At 37.9% G+C, this 20071-nt stretch overlaps 4 protein-coding genes across 4 annotated transcripts in view; 1 reads left to right on the top strand and 3 right to left on the bottom strand.

The window, feature by feature from the left end:
* LOC135215001 (uncharacterized) overlaps nucleotides 1-16392 on the bottom strand; it is a 94835-nt gene extending 78443 nt beyond the window's left edge. The window contains exon 1 of the mRNA XM_064249530.1: nucleotides 16213-16392. Within this exon, the coding sequence (XP_064105600.1) occupies nucleotides 16213-16254 (42 nt within the window). The 5' untranslated portion in view covers nucleotides 16255-16392. The remainder of the gene's footprint in view (nucleotides 1-16212) is intronic.
* Nucleotides 927-4012, bottom strand: LOC135214997 (atrial natriuretic peptide-converting enzyme-like). Its single transcript, XM_064249525.1, has one exon. It carries the CDS (start codon nucleotides 3768-3770, stop codon nucleotides 2394-2396), a length of 1377 nt encoding a protein of 458 aa, XP_064105595.1. The 5' UTR covers nucleotides 3771-4012; the 3' UTR covers nucleotides 927-2393.
* LOC135214531 (uncharacterized) lies at nucleotides 4205-7262 on the bottom strand. Its single transcript, XM_064248904.1, has 2 exons — nucleotides 7203-7262; nucleotides 4205-6368 (listed from the first exon to the last, which is right to left on the bottom strand). The coding sequence occupies exon 2, from the start codon at nucleotides 6308-6310 to the stop codon at nucleotides 4205-4207; it is 2106 nt and encodes a 701-aa protein (XP_064104974.1). The 5' UTR covers nucleotides 6311-6368; nucleotides 7203-7262.
* LOC135215000 (uncharacterized) lies at nucleotides 13701-18816 on the top strand. The gene is made up of 4 exons (XM_064249529.1): nucleotides 13701-14198; nucleotides 16283-16461; nucleotides 16952-17056; nucleotides 17709-18816. The coding sequence occupies exons 1-4, from the start codon at nucleotides 13938-13940 to the stop codon at nucleotides 17872-17874; spliced, it is 711 nt and encodes a 236-aa protein (XP_064105599.1). The 5' UTR covers nucleotides 13701-13937; the 3' UTR covers nucleotides 17875-18816.
* The last annotated feature ends 1255 nt before the right edge of the window (nucleotides 18817-20071 follow it).

Raw genomic sequence — 20071 nt, 5'->3', positions numbered from 1 at the left:
TGACCAATCTTACATCGGATTTACAGGAAAATCACTTCCCCAGAGATTAATACAACACAAACGGTCAGTTAGGTACGGACAACAGAACTCAGCGATTTTCAACCATATAAATGAACATAACCATAGAATAAACTGGAATTTGTCACATATAATTTATAGCAGCAACTGCTGGTACAAATGATGGAATCGGCCTTAATGAAAGAGAGGCAAGTAATGAACATCTCAAAAGGAGCATGGTATTCAGATGTGATCGACAAGATTTTCATTCAACCAACGCTTAAGAAGATTAAAGGAAGATTATCAGCGGGGGTGACCTAAATTGGCTTTGTATAAATACCACCTTTTCTGTAAACTTTTCTCATTCATATACCTGAAGAGAGAGACAGCAGTCTCTGAAATATAGTATTTTTCTCTCTAAATGTTGGTGTTTTTATGGGCTCCTTTTACTATTATCATTATATATATATATATATATATATATATATATATATATATATATATATATAGTATATATATATGTATATATATATTGTTTAAACCGTTTAAAACATCTGCCATCGTTTGGTGCACTTCGCCAAACTTGGCGACGCCATAATGATTCATAGTCATTGTGTCGTAATTACAGCGTAATGACGTCGTAATTGGCAAAATTTCGGCAGCTACGCATTGCACGTCCTAGAATTGCAAATGCGTGACCAAAGCCATATCCTTGCCATTGTAAACTCAGGCTTGATGAAAACAAGAGGGGTGGAACTGAGCATCAAAGGTAGCTACAGATCTGCGTCTTGAGATCATAGAAGCAAGAAGTGAATTCCTAAGCTCAAGACGTATAGCCGACGGGAAGACTGTTGCCATCCAAGCTATCCGAGATTTTCTGGAATGTCACACAATCGATATGGAAAGTGGGGTGAGAATAAGAGCCACAGTGAAAGTTGCGTGAATTGTTTGTTTTTATTGGCAAATACACAAGGTTAGTTATACATTGTTATGGCTGTTGTTATTAATAATGAGACCCATGGAACAGTGTTGTCTGTACAAACTATATATGCAATAGGAGTGACTGTTAATTAAAATGTACTGATTTTACAGTCCATTTGTTATTACTTCAAGCACTATGACATGGGTATCTGCTGAAGAGTAACGATTCTTTTATCCAAGTTGTACACAAAACAACCACCTTATCTGTTTTGGTATGTGAGAACAAACAATGGAGCGCTGTGTTCCTTTTATCAGAGTAAGTCAAACATTCTTCCGCTATGTGGTGTCTGGTTCCTCCCTCACAATTTATATATATATATATATATATATATATATATATATATATATATATATATATATATATATATATATATATATATATATATATATATAAAATATCAAGTCGCACCTCTTCATATCAAGGACTTCTCCAATATACCCCTATTGATTTTCATTCCACAGTATTTATGTTTGTCTCATATCTATTCTATATCATATTTTGTATTCTGTTGGTCCAGCTGTTTCTACATGGAGAGCTTTTACTCGGTATTCCACAATGGCGTTATTAATTCACTTTTCTTTGGATTGAGTTATGCTCGATAACAGCTTGATTACCTTACATTGTACCCTTCTTGGGAATGTCATATCTGTGATTCTGTTATAAGCTCCCAGCAAGATGAAAAAGTACAAGAATGTTTATGCGCAACAAAATTAGGTTATATACAAGTTAAGACAATCATATAATAACACAAAATATGTTATCTAATAATAAATTCAGAAGCAAAAAACCTCATTCATAGAAATGGAACACTTAGTGCACTATGAATAGTTTGTCGTGTATGGAATTTCAGAATAAAGTAAAAAGCTCTTTGTATCAACATCTAATATGACTGGACAGATTACCACACATTTCTCCACACTGTCAAACACACAAACAACTAAAATTCTGGGGGTGAAGGAGAAATAATGACTTCACTTTCGGTTACTCGCAAAACACAAGACTGCTCAAAAGAAGGTTCAGGAAATCTATCACATTCCAAAGACTCTGGCCAAGAGAAACCAAATCTGTTCATGAGTTTCTCACACCCATGTCTTGCTGACTTACAAAGACTTCTGCATGGAAGAATTGGTTCTTCCCTTTCTATACAAACAGGAACATTTGCAGAACACAAAAATAACTGCAGATCTAGAGAGCATTGTATTTCGATTAATGAATAAAACTGGTGAACTTCCAGCCCTGCTTCTTCTTGACCATCATGATTGAAGATATTTGGGAAACTGGTATTATATGGGAGATCTCGACAGAGTGGCACTGATATAGGCTCACATTCTCTTACTGAACTAATTCCAGTCACAGGAAGTTGAGTATTGGCTGATGGAGGTGAAGGAGAAATGATTACTTCCCCATCAGTTACTCATGAAACACAAAGCTGCCCATGAGAAAGTTCGGGAAATCTACTACATTCCAAAGACTCTGGCCAAGAGAAACCATAACTGTTCATAAGCTCTTCACACCCATGTCTTGCTGACTCACAAAGACTTTTGCATGGAAGAATTGGTTCTTCCATTATTGTACAAACAGGAACATATACAAAACATAAAAATAACTGTAGATCTAGAGAGCACTGCATTTTGATCAAAGGAAAAAACTGGTGAATTTCCAGCCCTGCTTCTTCTTGACTATCATGATTGAAGATATTTGGGAATCTGGTATTATTGTACGGTAGATCTCGACAGAGTGGCACTGATATAGGCTCACATTCTCTTACTGAACTAATTCCAGTCACAGGAAGTTGAGTATTGATTGATGGAGGTGAAGGAGAAATGATTACTTCACTTTCGGTTACTCGTGAAACACAAGACTGCTCAAAAGAAGGCTCAGGAAATCTACTACATTTCAAAGACTCTGGCCAAGAGAAACCAAATCTGTTCATGAGTTTCTCACACCCATGTCTAGATGACTCACAAAGACTTCTGCATGGAAGAATTGGTTCTTCCCTTTCTATACAAACAGGAACATATACAGAACACAAAAATAACTGCAGATCTAGAGAGCATTGTATTTCGATTAATGGATAAAACTGGTGAATTTCCAGCCCTGCTTCTTCTTGACCATCATGATTGAAGATATTTGGGAAACTGGTATTGTATGGGAGATCTCGACAGAGTGGCACTGATATGTGCTCACATTCTGCTTTTGTACTAATCCCAGTCAAAGGAAGTTGAGTACTGCCTATGGGAGGTGAAGGAGAAATGATTACTTCCCCATCAGTTACTCGTGAAACACAAGGCTGCCCATGAGAAAGTTCGGGAAATCTACTACATTCCAAAGACTCTGGCCAAGAGAAACCATAACTGCTCATGAGCTCTTCACACCCATGTCTTGCTGACTTACAAAGACTTTTGCATGGAAGAATTGGTTCTCTCATTATTGTACAAACAGGAACATATACAGAACACAAAAATAACTGCAGATCTAGAGAGCACTGCATTTTGATCAAAGGAAAAAACTGGTGAATTTCCAGCCCTGCTTCTTCTTGACTATCATGATTGAAGATATTTGGGAAACTGGTATTGTATGGGAGATCTCGACAGAGTGGCACTGATATAGGCTCACATTCTCTTACTGAACTAATTCCAGTCACAGGAAGTTGAGTATTGATTGATGGAGGTGAAGGAGAAATGATTACTTCACTTTCGGTTACTCGTGAAACACAAGACTGCTCAAAAGAAGGTTCAGGAAATCTACTACATTTCAAAGACTCTGGCCAAGAGAAACCAAATCTGTTCATGAGTTCCTCACACCCATGTCTAGATGACTCACAAAGACTTCTGCATGGAAGAATTGGTTCTTCCCTTTCTGTACAAACAGGAACATATACAGAGCATAAAAATAACTGCAGATCTAGAGAGCAATGTACTTTTATCAAAGGAAAAAACTGGTGGATTTCCAGCCCTGCTTCTTCTTGACTATCATGATTGAAGATATTTGGGAAACTGGTATTGTATGGGAGATCTCGACAGAGTGGCACTGATATAGCTGCACCATTCTCTTACTGAACTAAATTTCCAGTCATCAGGAAGTTGAGTATTGAGTTGATGGAGGTTGAAGGAGAAATGGATTACTTCACTTTCGGTTTACTCCGATGAAACACAAGAATGCTCAAAAGAGGCTCAGGAAATCTACTACATTTCAAAGACTCTGGCCAAGAGAAACCAAATCTGTTCATGAGTCCTCACCCATGTCTAGATGACTCACAAAGACTTCTGCATGGAAGAAATTGGTTCTTCCTTTCTGTACAACAGGAACATATACAGAGCATAAAAATAACTGCAGATCTAGAGAGCAATGTACTTTTATCAAAGGAAAAAACTGGTGGATTTCCAGCCCTGCTTCTTCTTGACTATCATGATTGAAGATATTTGGGAAACTGGTATTGTATGGGAGATCTCGACAGAGTGGCACTGATATAGGCTCACATTCTCTTACTGAACTAATTCCAGTCACAGGAAGTTGAATATTGATTGATGGAGGTGAAGGAGAAATGATTACTTCACTTTCGGTTACTCGTGAAACACAAGACTGCTCAAAAGAAGGTTCAGGAAATCTATCACATTCCAAAGACTCTGGCCAATAGAAACCAAATCTGTCCATGAGTTCCTCACACCCATGTCTTGCCGACTCACAAAGACTTCTGCATGGAAGAATTGGTTCTTCCTTTTCTATACAAACAGGAACATATACAGAGCATAAAAATAACTGCAGATCTAGAGAGCATTGTATTTCTATTAATGGATAAAACTGGTGAATTTCCAGCCCTGCTTCTTCTTGACCATCATGATTGAAGATATTTGGGAAACTGGTATTGTATGGGAGATCTCGACAGAGTGGTACTACAATAGGCTGACAGTCTCCTTTTGAGCCTTTCGAAGTCACCGGAGAAATTATTACGTCATTGTCTGTCCTATCCAAAACACAAGGAATATCTGGGGATATTTTGGGAAACCTATTACATTGTAAAGAGTCTGGCCAAGATGAATTATTACTACCTATATATTCATCAAAAGTACGTTTAGCTAAGTAACACAGGCTTTGGCAAGGTGGGTAATGTAACTCTTCACGTGTGCAGACTGGAATATAAACTGAGCATATAAAAAGTTGAAGTTCAAATGAGAAGTTCATTTTTAATAGAGGAAAATCCATGTGAACTTTCATTTCTGCTATCTCTTGGCTAGTATTGTTCAAAACGGTTTTATATGGGAGATCTTTACAGAGAGGTATTGTAATCATCTTACATTTTCCATGTGAATCAGTTTTTAAAGATGATGATATCTCTGTTCTTACTGAAGCTGATGGAGAAATAACCACGTCCCTTTCACTCAATTTCGAGATACACTGTTCTCCATGAGATGGGAGAGGTAACTGATAGCAGTCTGGCCACTTGAAACCAAAAATAGACATAATAGCGCCACAGCTGTCTCTTACTGCTAAGCAAATATCGCGGCAAGGAAGTAAATGAATAGTACCACTCTCTGGACACTTAGGAAAATACAAAGAACACAAAAACAATCTAAAATCGGGGGAACATTCCAACGTTGTTAGATGCTTATACTGTCTAATGTCTGCAGAAGCTTCACTTTGTGTCGAGTGATTAAAAAAATTGGGCATCGTTGTTGTGTTATAAGGAAGGTCTTCACAAAGCGGTACACTTATAGGTTCACAAAGCCCTCCAGCTGATGGCAAGGACACTCCACTTTCATATCCATGCAGTATTCCACGAGGTCTAGGTAAATGACGGAGTCCAAAATGGGTATCAAGATTCTCATGTTTTCTGGGTAAAACTGCATCTTTCTGCCGTTCTGGGAACATAGCAGAGGAACCAGTTGATGACACTTGGACATGCGAACCGACACCAGACCTTCCGCAGACTCTGGAATCTGTGGGAAGCATTTCACAGGTGAAATTCCTTGTCCAAGATAGGCTGTGCTGGGTCATGATTCCCTGACAGTCTGATTTCACAGTTTCACATAGACTACGACATGGCAACACTATCATCCCCCTTACGGAGCACTGAGGAACATACAAACTGCAGAAAAAGAATCTTGCATCTGGTGAACACTGGTGTTCTATGAGTGGTGAAAATATATTCATCGCAGTTATTGCTTCTTCTTGCATTCTGTGCTGGAATATGTTGGGCAAAACTGTTTCACTATAACCAAGGCCCTTGCATTCTGCTCTGGTGAGATTCTGACATGAGCTGCCAGCCACTCTCTGAGAAGCAACAATTGATACTACCGCAAAGGTTATACCAAGTCCAAACTTTAACCTCATATTTGAACAAGTGATGACCGCTTCTAGTCTGAGCAGGTTATATCTATTATTTGTTAATCTGCAAGATACAAAACGCACAATTATTCAGAATTTATTACCTTTCCATAATGCACACTGTGATATTGTTTTTTTTTTTTTTTTTTCTGAACCTAATAAATCTGATTCACGGTTAAGATTTGTTGATATAACCGGGATACACCTCTTGGTTCAGATCTCGAGGGAATTAAACTTACGTCGATGTAATCCCCAAATCGAAATAAATAAGGGAATTCTTGCCATCGACGCCGAAGTTCAAAATACCTCAATCGCGTCCAGTCTAACTCACTGTTTTAGTGTCGACAACTATAGTCTGCTTTTAAGTGTTGTATACAGGTTAGCAACACAGTAAAAAAAAAAAAAAAATGTATACCCTACACTTTTCAAATTATCCACATAAGCTATCGAACCGCTTCCCTTCCCCATCGCTGATAGCATAGAGAGATTAATAAACCAACTTGTTACCATATAGTACGCAATCATTTTGGTACTAGAAAAGCAACACGCACATTTACATATGCCTGTTCAATATATATCACATATTTTCTTATACTGTAGCCCTTTTAAACACAACATCCTCACTCGTGTTCTCGCGCTTATAAAATTATAAACAGCAGCTAGTCTATTCTTGCCTTTCAAGTCCTCACTCGCCGAGGAAAATGTACTCCACCGAAAACCATTCATAGAATACACTTCGTGGAATTAGTCTAATACCCTTCGGTTTTCTTATGAAATTCCCTGGAAATCTTAAAGACGCTTCCAATCATTCACTTGTGTTTTTATCTCGCTTACTCTTTGGCAATGCACTTAGAGATTAACTGAATAAATAACGCAATTTCAGATCGAATTTACTGACTGCAGAACTCTTTCGAGACAAGTGTACCGAACTGGGATAAGATGGATACTAGCCTTGGCTCGTCCCGTCTTCTTCTTATTCTTCTTCTTCTTCTTCTAAAGGATATCTCCCTTGCGTCCTTTTGTCCTCATCTAATAATCTCAGTTGCTGAAATTCTTCCTGAGTCATACAACAATAACAGTTGTCATTGGTTGAACGAATTTGAATGTCTCTCTCTCTCTCTCTCTCTCTCTCTCTCTCTCTCTCTCTCTCTTACTACTGGCTATCATCGTTTTCTCTCATAAGTAATGATATAAATCTTATATATCTCTCTATCTCTCTCTAGTGCAATACTTCCGTCTGTTTCCAGGTTCATTTTCTGTCTTAAATACGTATTCAAATCTCTCTCTCTCTCTCTCTCTCTCTCTCTCTCTCTCTCTCTCTCTCTCTCTCTCTCTCTCTCTCTAACTTACTCCCATCTCTAGCTTTGCTTTCTCTCTCAAATAGTACCTCGTACACAAACTTACTACTCTTTCTCATCGTTTTCTCTAATTATAAATCTCTCTCTCTCTCTCTCTCTCTCTCTCTCTCTCTCTCTCTCTCTCTGTGTGTGTGTGTGTGTGTGTGTGTGTGTTTCAAGATACGAAATACTGCTTGGAATGGAATTGGTATATATAAATGCAAATCCCGCGTAGCCTTACGGACACATCAATCAAACGCACCATAGTTTATACTTCACGTTTCTAACTCGCAAAGAAAAGTAAATAAATAAATAAACAAATACATAAATAAATAAATAAATAAACACTTAACATACACACTGAACCTTTAACGACTGAATTTCTAAGCCAACCGGATGTGAAACGTGCAGATCATGCCACAAAAGTCTCCACGAGTAAAGGAAGCCTCCGGAGAGAGGAGAGAGAGAGAGAGAAAGAGAGAGAGAGAGAGAGAGAGAGAGAGAGAGAGAGAGAGAGAGAGAGAGAGAGAGGAGCTGTTCTCTCCAAAGCAAAATGATGTTGCCTCGGCTATAGTACAATGGAGGAAGTCGGGCAGTAGGTTCCTACTACTCTTGTGCCAGAGTCGATTGCAGGCGATCTGAGACCATTTACCGTCATTACCTCATTATCTCATCTTGTATGGAGATGCGGGGTTTGTCGTACGAAGCATGTGATAGACTGGAAGAGAGAGAGAGAGAGAGAGAGAGAGAGAGAGAGAGAGGCCGTAACTCATTCGGTATCTTTATGAGGAAGGTCAGCTAATCTCTATAGAAGTGATAAATGGTGGAATAGTCTCCAGGGGCTATCTATATATGGCACCGTAGGTAGGCTACTTTACGAAGTTATCTACCGAATAATAATAATAATAATAATAATAATAATAATAATAATAATAATAATAATAATAATAATAATAATAATGAATATATTTGTTCTGAATATTCCATTATGAAGGTCGATTTAGATGTGGTTTGCCTTTGCTCTACTTAAACGCTTGCACAGAGAGAGAGAGAGAGAGAGAGAGAGAGAGAGAGACTTCCGCTTTTAGATATATGCCCCAAGGATATCTCGGAAGAACCGGAAGGTCTGCCCCACCATTCATTCATTTCGTGATGCTTCGTCACTTTCGCTGACGTCACTTTTAGCCATTGGACGCCTACCAGGGTCTATTCTAATTTTTTTGTCGGGGGAAGGGGGGAAGGGGATGGGGGAGGGGGGAGGGGGGGCATTCGTAATGTTCATCCGTTGCTCCACTTTCCGTGCGAAGATTAAATGGAAATCCTCCCATATATTCAAATCATTGTTATACGTTATATACTTCTTCAACATTTGTTTTGAAATGAAAGAAATTCATATATCTTGCCAATACGAGAGAGAGAGAGAGAGAGAGAGAGAGAGAGAGAGAGAGAGAGAGAGAGAGAGAGAGAGACTTTGGTTTCAACTGTCTTTACAATAAATAAAATCAAAATTACATCTTGCGAACAGAGAGAGAGAGAGAGAGAGAGAGAGAGAGAGAGAGAGAGAGAGAGAGAGACTACATCCGGATATCCCTCGAAAGAGACGAAAGAAAGTTGTATGTATAGATTCTCGACTCCAGACCCTCCACGGATTCAAGAGAGAGAAGAGAGAGAGAGAGAGAGAGAGAGAGATCAGATCGACGTTCTCTCGTCTCGTCAAATCAGACAGAAGCTGGATCGAAAGACGCCTTTTGTCACTGCTCGCTGCGCGTGACAGTGTGGTACTATACTATGCCAGGGCGGATTTCTCGATAATAGCCAGGTAACGGACAGCCAGCCAGCCAGTCAGTCCGTCTGAAAACGTTCCTTGTCCGTCCGTCCTACTTGCTGACATAATTCTGATGAAATATCTCAACGAAGATCATCTTTTGCAGGGTATAACAGCAGCGTAATCCATAATAAAAATGCATTCACTTTGTAGTACCAGTGGGTCCTGCGTAGTACCACAAGTCATCCGTAGTACCACAAGTCATATAGTAGATCGTGCCGAACTTGCGTATACGAAACTGTCTCTGCATTTGAACGTGCATGACGTGACCTCCACGGTCTCTGCGAAAGTGGGGTGATAAGCAACGTACAAACCACAATAAACTTCTTCTTCTGATAAAATAACAGTAACATTCGTCTTCTGCCTATTGTCCTGATCTGCCTGAAGCCTAATGACTCGAGGTCAGACAGCAACAGACTTGGACAGAAGTCTGACGAACTTTGGCCTGTCTAAATTCGCTAAAAGGTGACTCATTCATAATGGGGGAAAAACATTTTTATAAGTTCGTTGGAAACAAGAGTCGGCCCTTTTTACAATGTTCGAAGAGTATAAATCATCCACAGAAACCGGAATTGAATACCAACTAAACAGATTAAGGATTTGATGTTGTATAGTGATCTACCTCATTTTTTTTAATGGCAACGGGGGCCAAAATCTCCCAAAATTACCCTCGAAATTAGTTCCCAAATACCGGGCAAAGGAGGTCAGTGAAAATAATTTCATGATGATAATAAGTCTCCTTTAAGTTTGTATATGAGTGTGTGTGTGTGTGTGTGTGTGTGTGTGTTATGTGTGTGTGTCTGTACGCGCGCGTGCATGTCTACTTTTATTAACAAATACCTATAAGCCCTGAGGTCTTACGCAAATCTAATGAATGAATAACTGAAGATATTCTGCAATGGACTATGTTCATTTGTCTTAAAATTTCAGGTCGGTACATCGAAGGTAAAATACAGTGCAATATCTAAAAAATAATAATAATAATAAATAAACAGAAAAGGTAGCCATATCATCGTAAATACCTCAGATCTCCCGAGAGAGAGAGAGAGAGAGAGAGAGAGAGAGAGAGAGAGAGAGAGAGAGAGAGACTTTCTCGACGATTAGACCGATTCGAAATGACAGACTAAGCCAGAATCACCGAGCAACGAGATCTCGCACTCCTTTCATGGACATGGCCAAGTTCCCTCTCAACAGCCGGCGACCCCCCACCCCCAATTTTAAAAAATTTGGAGCACAATTCGCGTTCCTCGTCGAAATCTCAAGCCATCTCGGGGCTTTGATGCTTAATGAGCAGGTGGAGACTTTCATTTCCTTTACAGAATGCATTAATCTCAAGAATGTTAATTATTCCCCATGACGAAACGACACACCTTATTGCTAAGGTATATATATTTAAGTTCCCAGCGTCAGGGAAACTGAAATAAACGCCGTATAATAATAATAATGATAATAATAATAGTAGTAGTAGTAGTAGTAGTAGTAGTAGTAGTAGTAGTAGTAGTAGTAGTAGTAGTAGTAGTAGGGTAAAACTCTCTATCGCGAGAGTATATATATGTTCTAAAGGGTCCACAATAATACAAAAGTGTTAAGAGTCCGTGTATAATTTTTAAGACTTTACAAAAAGCTTTCGAACCCTTCCCTGGGTTCGAAAGCTTTTTGTAAAGTCTTAAAAATTATACGCGGACTCTTAACACTTTGTATTATTGTGGACCCTTTAGAACAATAATAATAATAATATGCTGGAAGAAGACCTTCATTAGTACAGGTTTTATTACTGAAAATAATGGTTATTAAACCGCGTTTATTTTCTATATTTCTCTTTATTCTTCTAATTACTGACTTGTCTTCCTTACTCAAAATGGCTGTTAAAACGCCAAATGGGGATTCGTGTCAAAAACGTGGTATTTGTCGAATTGAATATATTATACAAAATGCAGTACAATATAATAGATGCAATTTGACAAATACCACATTTTTTTACATGAATCTCCCATTTGACGTTCTAATAGCCAATTTGAGTATACAGAAGAAAAGCCAATAATAAGAAGAATAGAGAGATATTTCTATACAAAATAAACGCGGTTGTAATAGCCATTATTTTCAACAAAAACTTGTGTTAATGAAGGTCTTCTTCCAATAATAATAATAATAATAATAATAATAATAATAATAATTTTCTAAGAGGTCCACAATAATGAAAAATGTTGGGATCTCTTAGAATATTATATATACTCTCGCGATAGAGTTTTTCCCAAAATAATTGATAATTCCACGATCTTTGCCAATACAAGGGTCAACATACGATGAACTCTTAACCTCTCAATTCCCTAACTATATTCTCTTTTTTTCCATCTCTCCATCCGCCTGTGGTGCTTACGTATGGTAACACTGTGCCCCGGGCTTTAGATAGTTAATTCAGTTTACATTCAACAATAATAACGATATCCTATTTCGAATTTTAATGGTGTAATTCGCATACAGTAAATTATTAAAACACTTTACAGTTGCAAAAGTATACCCAGATATCCTTTTATTTACCTAAAACTTACACATAGCGTAACTATTTAAAGCCCGGGATGCAGTGTTACATTGCGCGACCACCACAGGCGGATGGACAGTTGGAAAAAAAAAAAACAGAGTATAGGCAAAAGTCTCTGAACAGCAATCCACCATCTAAATCTGTCCGAGAGAGATTTTTTAGAAACTTTTCATTCCTCGCAGTTGCTAAGAAACAACTGAAAGACGAAGAAGAAGACTAAAAATAAAATTGTCTCAACCGGCAAATGAAACCCGATGCGAGTCAATTGGGATAATCATCAGAGCAGCTCTCATGCATCAATTTAGATGCCTGACCATTAAGAGAGGTTTCTGTGCCAGCCGCCATCCATTGCCATATTTTGCTGTGCTCTTCATAAGCGTTTTATAGGATGTGTGAATTCTCAAACTTTAGAAATTGGAACGTGAACTTTAAGCCGAAGGCCAAGCGCTGGGACCTATGAGGTTATTCCGCGCTGCAAATTACGGCGAAGCAATTGTTAGGGGGGCGGAAAAATAAATGGAGGAATGAGAATATGAATGAAGATACGGTAGAATGAATGAAGAGGGTTGCAGCTAGGGGGTCGAAGGGACGCCGTAGAGAGCCTTAAGGTAATGTCTACAGTGCACCGCGTGAGGTAGCTACACTGCACGAACTTTAAATTCAGACAAAATTATTCCTGAAAAATTAAGTCATCTCACGAGGGTCTTCAGGGAGAATTACCATTTCGAAAAAAGGACTATAAAATTCACATAATTTTCCAAATTGTTTCTGGCATTGAATATATATATATATATATATATTAGATATATATATATATATATATATATATATATATATATATATATATATATATATATAGCATTAATATGATTATATATTATATCTATATATATATTATATAGACATATAATATATATATATATAGTATATATATATATATATAGATATATATATATATATATATAATATATATAATATAATATATATATATATATAGAAGCGATTACCACGCTCGATCTTAGATGAGAGCCGTAACGGTTTAGACCTAGTTTCTAGGCATTCTTTTGATACTTTGCTGACTGGTAGTCAGTCGACTGTCGAGTCAAAGCCAATGCAGAGAAAAGTATATGAGTCCATTAAAGACGTAATTGATTTAGTACGAACGGTAAACCACATGCCTACAATGATATCTCAAAATAGACTCCTAATAAGCCTGTAAGACTAATGAATTACAGAACATCAACATACGGGAATTCTACATTTTGAGGACAATGTAACATCTCAAAATAACTCCCAATAAGCCTTCAAGAATAATGGATTACATAACATCAACATACGGGAATTCTGCAATATTTGGAGGACGATGTAACATCTCAAAATAACTCCTAATAAGCCCGCAAGACTAATGAATTACAGAACATTAACATACGGGGATTCTGCAATATTTTGAGGATGATGGAACATTGCACGGAAGTGTTACCAATAATTTTGATAGCAAAGTATCCCCTACATGATATGAGAGCCCGAATATTAAGAGAAAGAGAGAGAGAGAGAGAGAGAGAGAGAGAGAGAGAGAGAGAGAGAGAGAGAGAGAGAGAGAGAGAGAGAGAGAGAGAGAGAAGTCCGGCGTACGTAGATTCGATAATTGGTCCATCGAAGGCTTTTGCCCTAAGTATATAAGGTAGCGTCGCCGTCCCGTCAGCATCAGTCTACTTGCGTGCTGGTCAGAATCACTCAGGGAGGATATTCCTACTTCATCTTTGCCATAAAATTCATTTGTTATAAAATGAACCTTCCTGGCACATCATAAGTCAACGACATCATCACCATCATCCAAAAAGCAGAAGCGGCTTACTTTTCAAAACCTATACAACCCAGGCAACGGCTATTTCAGTTAAAACCTTAAGGAGTTTGCAACCAGAACGTGCGAAAATGATGCTACTACGATTCATTCTCTTGTCCACGGTCCTCTTCTCCTGGAGTCAAGCCACCTCCGCGGAGGAGGAGGAGGAACCAGCGAACTTCCTCCTGCCGTCTTATCCTGTGACTTATTCGACTGGGAGCATCCTGCAAAAATCCGGGAGAGACAACTTCCTAGTTCCCGAATGGCTACAGAACATTCCCCAAGAAAGCAGGGTTGCCAAGTATCGCAAACGGCGATTCCTCAACTTCCCTACGGGATCGTCGCTTATCGTAAGTTAATTTGCTTCAGTATATATACATACATACATGTATATATATATATATATATATATATTATATATGAATATAGTATTATATATAATCATCTATATATATACACACACCAAACACACCACACACCACACACACACACACCACACACACACACACACACATATATATATATATATATATATATATATATATATATATATATATATGTATATATATAGTTATAGTTAGAGTTAAGTGCTATGGTGACCACTCTCTAGTGTTATTTGTAAACCAGGCAACAGTTCAAGACCGCCGAAGACGAAACACTTATCATTTATGCTTTTTGGGCCTAAGCTAGTACGTTATAGTGATATATATATATAATAATATTATATATAAATGACATAATATAATATATATATATACTATATACATATAATATTATATATATATATACATATTCGCAGTTCCATTTCACCGAAGAACAAGCGAATGCTATAGCAAGTTTTGTTAAGCTCATTCTCACGAACACTATATAAAAAAAAAAACTTTTTTTTTCATCTGTCCATCCGCCTGTGGTGTTTTTGTATGGTAACACTGCTTCCCGGGCTTTAAATAGTTACGCTAAGTGTAAATTTTAGGTAAATAAAAGGATATTTGGGTGTACATTTGCAACTGAAAAGCGTTTTAATAACTTACTGTATGCGAATTACACCGTTAATATTCGAAATAGGATATTGTTATTATTGTTGAATGTAAGCTGAATGTGACTATCTGAAGCCCCGGACGCAGTGTTACCATACGTAAGCACCACAGGCGGCTGAACAGATGGAAAAAAAACGAGTATAGTTACATATGCATTATCTTCCTTGTCCTTCCATGATGCATGAACGAACACATGACATGCATTTTGTACTGGATTTTGTACTATCCATTGCGAGACTGACTTTTAATATCTAAACTCATTAATCTGCCTGTTTTTTGGATTCCAGCGGGGCTAGGTCTAGTTATAAATTTCAGTTAGTGTTTCTCTTCCTGAGGACATCGGCAAGCAAGCATTTGGTAATTTCAGCGAACAAAAACTGGAAAATTATTAATTTCTAGGTCTACAAAATACTTGAGCGAGAAAAGACTATTATCATTTTACCTCAAGTTCATTTTGTTTTCAAACTGACTTTATTTTTTGTGCGTCTATCTCTCTCTCTTTCGGTTTAGTACCATAGCTGAAGAAAGTCAACATCTGTTCCAGATGAGAACTGCGCTGTCGATAGGCCTAAGTACATAATACTTGAGCGAGAAAAGACTTCAATAATTTTATCTCAAGTTAATTTTGTTTTTAAACGGACTTGATTTTTTGTACGTCTCTCTCTTTCCCTCTCGGTTTAGTACCATAGCTAAATTAAGTCAAAATCTGTTCCAGATGAGAACTGCGCTGTCGATAGGCCTAAGTCTACAAAATACTTGAGCGAGAAAAGACTTTGATGATTTTATCTCAAGTTCATTTTGTTTTTAAACTGACCTGATTTTTTATGCGTCTCTCTCTCTTTCTCTCGGTTTAGTACCATAGCTGAAGCAAGTCAAAATCTGTTCCAGATAAGAACTGCGCTGTCGATAGGCCCAAGTCTACAAAATACTTGAGCGAGAAAAGACATCATTTCACCTCAAGTTCATTTTGTTTTTAAACTGACCTGATTTATTGTGCGTCTATCTCTCTCGCGGTTTAGTACCATAGCTGAAGAAAGTCAAAATCTGTTCCATATGAGAACTGCGCTGTCGATAGGCCTAAGTCTACAAAATACTTGAGCGAGAAAAGACTATTCATTTTACCTCAAGTTCATTTTGTTTTTAAACTGACCTGATTTTTTGTGCGTCTCTCTCTCTCCCTCTTTCTCTCGGTTTAGTACCATAGCTGAATTAAGTCAAAATCTGTTCCAGATGAGAATTGCGCTGTCGATAGGCCTAAGTCTACAAAATACTTGAGCGACAAAAGACTTATAATTTTACCTCAAGTTCATTTTGTTTTTAAACTGACCTGATTTACTGTGCGTCTACCTCTCTCGCGGGTTAGTACCATAGCTGAAGAAAGTCAAAATCTTTTCCAGATGAGAACTGCGCTGTCAATCGCCGTAAAGGGCATCCCCGGAATCGTTTCAGTGGACTTCGGCATCAACATGAACGTCAAGCTGCCGAACAACAGCGACATCAACCTCGGGAGGAGCCTCGACGGCGCCGCCAACGACAGGAGAGATTTCCTCGGAAGAATGGAAACGTTTTTGTCCACGTAAGAAAAAAAAAAAAAGTTACTGAAACTTGTGACGGAGTTTAAACACCGTTACTGAAACTGGGTGACGGAGTTTAAAAACCGTTACCGAAACTTCTGACGGAGTTTAAACACCGTTACTGAAACTTGTGACGGAGTCTAAACTCCGTTACCGAAACTTGTGACGGATTTTGTGAGTCTAGCACCAGCTACAGTTGGGCAGCAGTATCTTTTTAATTCATTCTCATAGTTGCTATGGGCTTCAGGTTCGCCTTGGAAGGCACCAAAAGATGGTTCCTCTGACGGACAGATTAAAAGGCACCTCTGGAATCCCCAGAGAGTTAGCCCCCAATGTTAAATTCAATTTTCTCTCATACTGGAAAAAGCGCATGACACATATATAATATATGCATGAGCGTGTTTGTCTGTATCAATCAATTAAGACTGTAAGACACATTTGATCAAGATGCTTTGTTTAAGACTCACAGATTATTATAATTATATTTCACAGATTCGGAATTGACGGTCACGAGTGTACTTTGAGGACCATTTGCGAAGTGGCAGAGCTACCATTCGATCATGGAGTCTTTGGTGAAGTTATCAACATGATCCTAACGTAAGTGTTAATGTCCATACGCAAAGAATTTCTCGCTCTCGCCTGCTGCTGAATAATGATGGTTCATTAATTAAAATTATCTTTCTTTTGTCATATAAAAACATTATGTACTGGAAATGTTTTTGAGTTTTAAGTTCTGCCATTTAGGCCTATCCGACCCATTCTCCTTGTTGTTCTACCTTCTTTAGACTCCTACCTCTCCTTCCCCTTAACCATTCCCGTCAAAACACACTGTCACACACACAACGCCAACCCCAACCCTCAACCCCAGAGCCATTTCCCAACCAGTACCCGAGAGACTAGCTTTCAGTTCTGTACACACAAACGCTTTATCATTTTCAAAAAAGTGTAATGATTTTTTTTAAACATTTGTATTATAAATGCGTCCTTTATGAGAAATTTTAAGTTTTCGAAGACACGAAATCAGGATGACGAGATTCGAAAGTTAATATTAAAATATATTGCCAAAACAAAAGCCTATAATGTATGAGTGAAAAACGATACAGGGTAAGAGGTGCTAAACCTTCTATGTCTATGAACTCTTATACAATTAAAAAGAATGATCGTACTGATTAATTATTCAACCAAGCCATTCGCCATCAAGAATAAAACAGCCAAGAGAGGAGTAATCATCTTTTACTTTTTCTTACAGTGCGACCATAGGATCTTCGAGTCATTACGAAAATAACGAAATTACCGACGAATACGCCGAGGCCGAATACCACGGACGCGAACACGGTTCGTGCGACTCGATCTACGCCGGATGTCCGCTGTCCATCGCCAACATCTTGTCCAGCGCAGTGCCTATCTCGCCCTAGTACTACTACTACTACCTCAGTCGACCCAAACTTGACTGAAGGAGGAGAAGCCTTCCTGTAAGTTGGAAGCTCTCACGAAGTCATCCAAACTGAGATTATACTATTCTTTCATGACTTTAATAGGCAACTTTTATTTAAGACTGATTTCTTAAGTTTTACAACGATCCTATCTTTCCGTTTCTCTCTTTTGTACGCGCCTTCTTCTTCTTCTTCTTAAGAATTCCCTTTAGAAAGACTAAGACGGTTGTTTCCCTTAGATATATTCCACCTGATGTATTGATATGTAACTCCCAGTAACTTGGCCAGCAGTGCAAAGACGAATTTTCCATGTAATAGATACTGTTTATATATGGCCCCCCTCCCACCCTTCCCCATTCTCCTTTCACCCGTTATCTTCAACGGTCTCTTCCTAATTCTCGGTTCACTCCTCAAAGTTGGGTCGATATAATTACCAATAGTGGAGTTTTTTTTATATGTTGATTTTGTTACCTTAATTTATTGAAATGTTATTTATTTTTTGCTTCGTATACTACTGTTATTCACAAGCAGCTGTACTACATGTTGAGCTTCTTTCTTTTATGAATTTTCAGTTGGTTCACTGGACCAACACGATATTTTTTCACTAGTGAAAACTGCCAGACAGATAGACATACAGAAAATCCTTTAGACAGACAGTGATGAAGGTTAGGGAGACTCTAATCAGTTTGTAAATAAAACTGAAATTTATTATGGACCTCATATACACAAATACGTATATGCAACTCTCGACGAACTCCATGAGTCCAACACTATTTTTTCTTCAGAGCTTTAACTGACTTTTCTCTGTTGACATATATGATTTAGATGTTTATCCTCAGAACAAATATTATTAAAACGAATACCATTTGCTCAATGTGAAACGTAGACATATTATAGATTTTGCAAATAAATGTTATTATTTCATGATTTGTATTCAGTGACCTAATTCCATCAACTCTTTGACGAGTGCCTGGAAACTATTATATCAAGACCCCTGACTTCAACCACCGCCATCTTGAATTCAAGATGGCGGTGCTTTAACCGAGTTTTCCTCGAACCTGCAAACAAAGGCGATGCTTTACTATTACCGATAAAATACCACTGCACATTTCTACCACCGCTCCAGGTTCCTCACAAACACCAACTATACTCTGTTTTTTCCATCTGTCCATCCGCCTGTGGTGATTGCGCATGGTAACACTGCGTCCCAGGCTTTAATATCCTATTTCAAATATTAACGGTGTAATTCGCATACTGTAAATTATCAAAACACTTTTCATTTGCAAATGTACACCAAGATATCCTTTTATTTACCTAAAACTTACACATAGCGTAAATATTTAAAGCCCGGGATGCAGTGTTACCATGCGCGACCATCATAGGCGGATGGGGAAAAAACAAAACAAAAGTATAGTAAGAAAAAGGTTAACAACAATGCGGGAAAAGGATCTTCAAATTACGACACTGTATCATCTTTCTTTAATATTTACATTTTTTTTTTAAATTCTGGAATTAGTGTCTGGTGTATATGCATCCTTACTCTGATCATTCGAATGTCAGTCTAAAATATAAGGTAATCACCAGTCCCAAAGATAAAGCTGCTTTATGCAACACAGTAGATACTTCACTGGCTGTTATTCATAAAAACAAATAACTGTAATTATTTCTTAATCTTGCAATTCATCCTTTCGACAATATGAACAAATGTTGACCAGAAGGAAGTTTTTTTTTCTTTTTTGGGGGGCGGGCGGTAGGTAAGGTGAAGTTTGCTTAAAAGAAGCATTATTAAAACTCATACTATACGCAAGGGTTTGAACCCCCTTTCAGTGAGATATATTTACGATTTGATGATTCTATATGGCTAAGTTCGGTTGGCCTAAAAGGGACTTGAGTAAATTAAACTAAGGCTATAAAAATTCTAAGCAAGTTCATTTAGGTCAAGGCATTCAAAATTTTTTCTAAATATTCTATTACGTCCATGTAATTGTGCAAAAATCTATGTAAAATCGTTCAGTCTAAGTCTATGCACAATTACTAATTCCCATCAGCTCCATCTTTAAAACAAGTGAGTAATGCGTTTTTTGACGAAAGTGCTTCCTGTAGAACGACTGTAGCATGTGTGTCATTCACATCTGATATGTGAATAATTAAATACTGGAATTTCTATAACAATCCTCAC

Source organism: Macrobrachium nipponense, chromosome 46 (assembly GCF_015104395.2).
Source record: "Macrobrachium nipponense isolate FS-2020 chromosome 46, ASM1510439v2, whole genome shotgun sequence".
In the NCBI taxonomy this organism is placed as follows: Eukaryota; Metazoa; Arthropoda; class Malacostraca; order Decapoda; family Palaemonidae; genus Macrobrachium; species Macrobrachium nipponense.
The sequence above is the reverse complement of the archived record's forward strand: the minus strand, read 5'-3'. Positions and strand labels throughout refer to the sequence as shown.

What these genes read in the sequence shown, in the direction of transcription:
- LOC135214531 (XM_064248904.1), bottom strand. Translation starts at nt 6,310, where the DNA reads ATGAGGTTAAAGTTTGGACTTGGTATAACCTTTGCGGTAGTATCAATT.
- LOC135215000 (XM_064249529.1), top strand. Translation starts at nt 13,938, where the DNA reads ATGATGCTACTACGATTCATTCTCTTGTCCACGGTCCTCTTCTCCTGG. An exon ending in CTACGGGATCGTCGCTTATC is followed by an intron (nt 14,199 to 16,282) that starts GTAAGTTAATTT and finishes AATCTTTTCCAG; the next exon opens with ATGAGAACTGCGCTGTCAAT. An exon ending in GTTATCAACATGATCCTAAC is followed by an intron (nt 17,057 to 17,708) that starts GTAAGTGTTAAT and finishes TTTTTCTTACAG; the next exon opens with TGCGACCATAGGATCTTCGA.
- LOC135214997 (XM_064249525.1), bottom strand. Translation starts at nt 3,770, where the DNA reads ATGAACAGATTTGGTTTCTCTTGGCCAGAGTCTTTGAAATGTAGTAGA.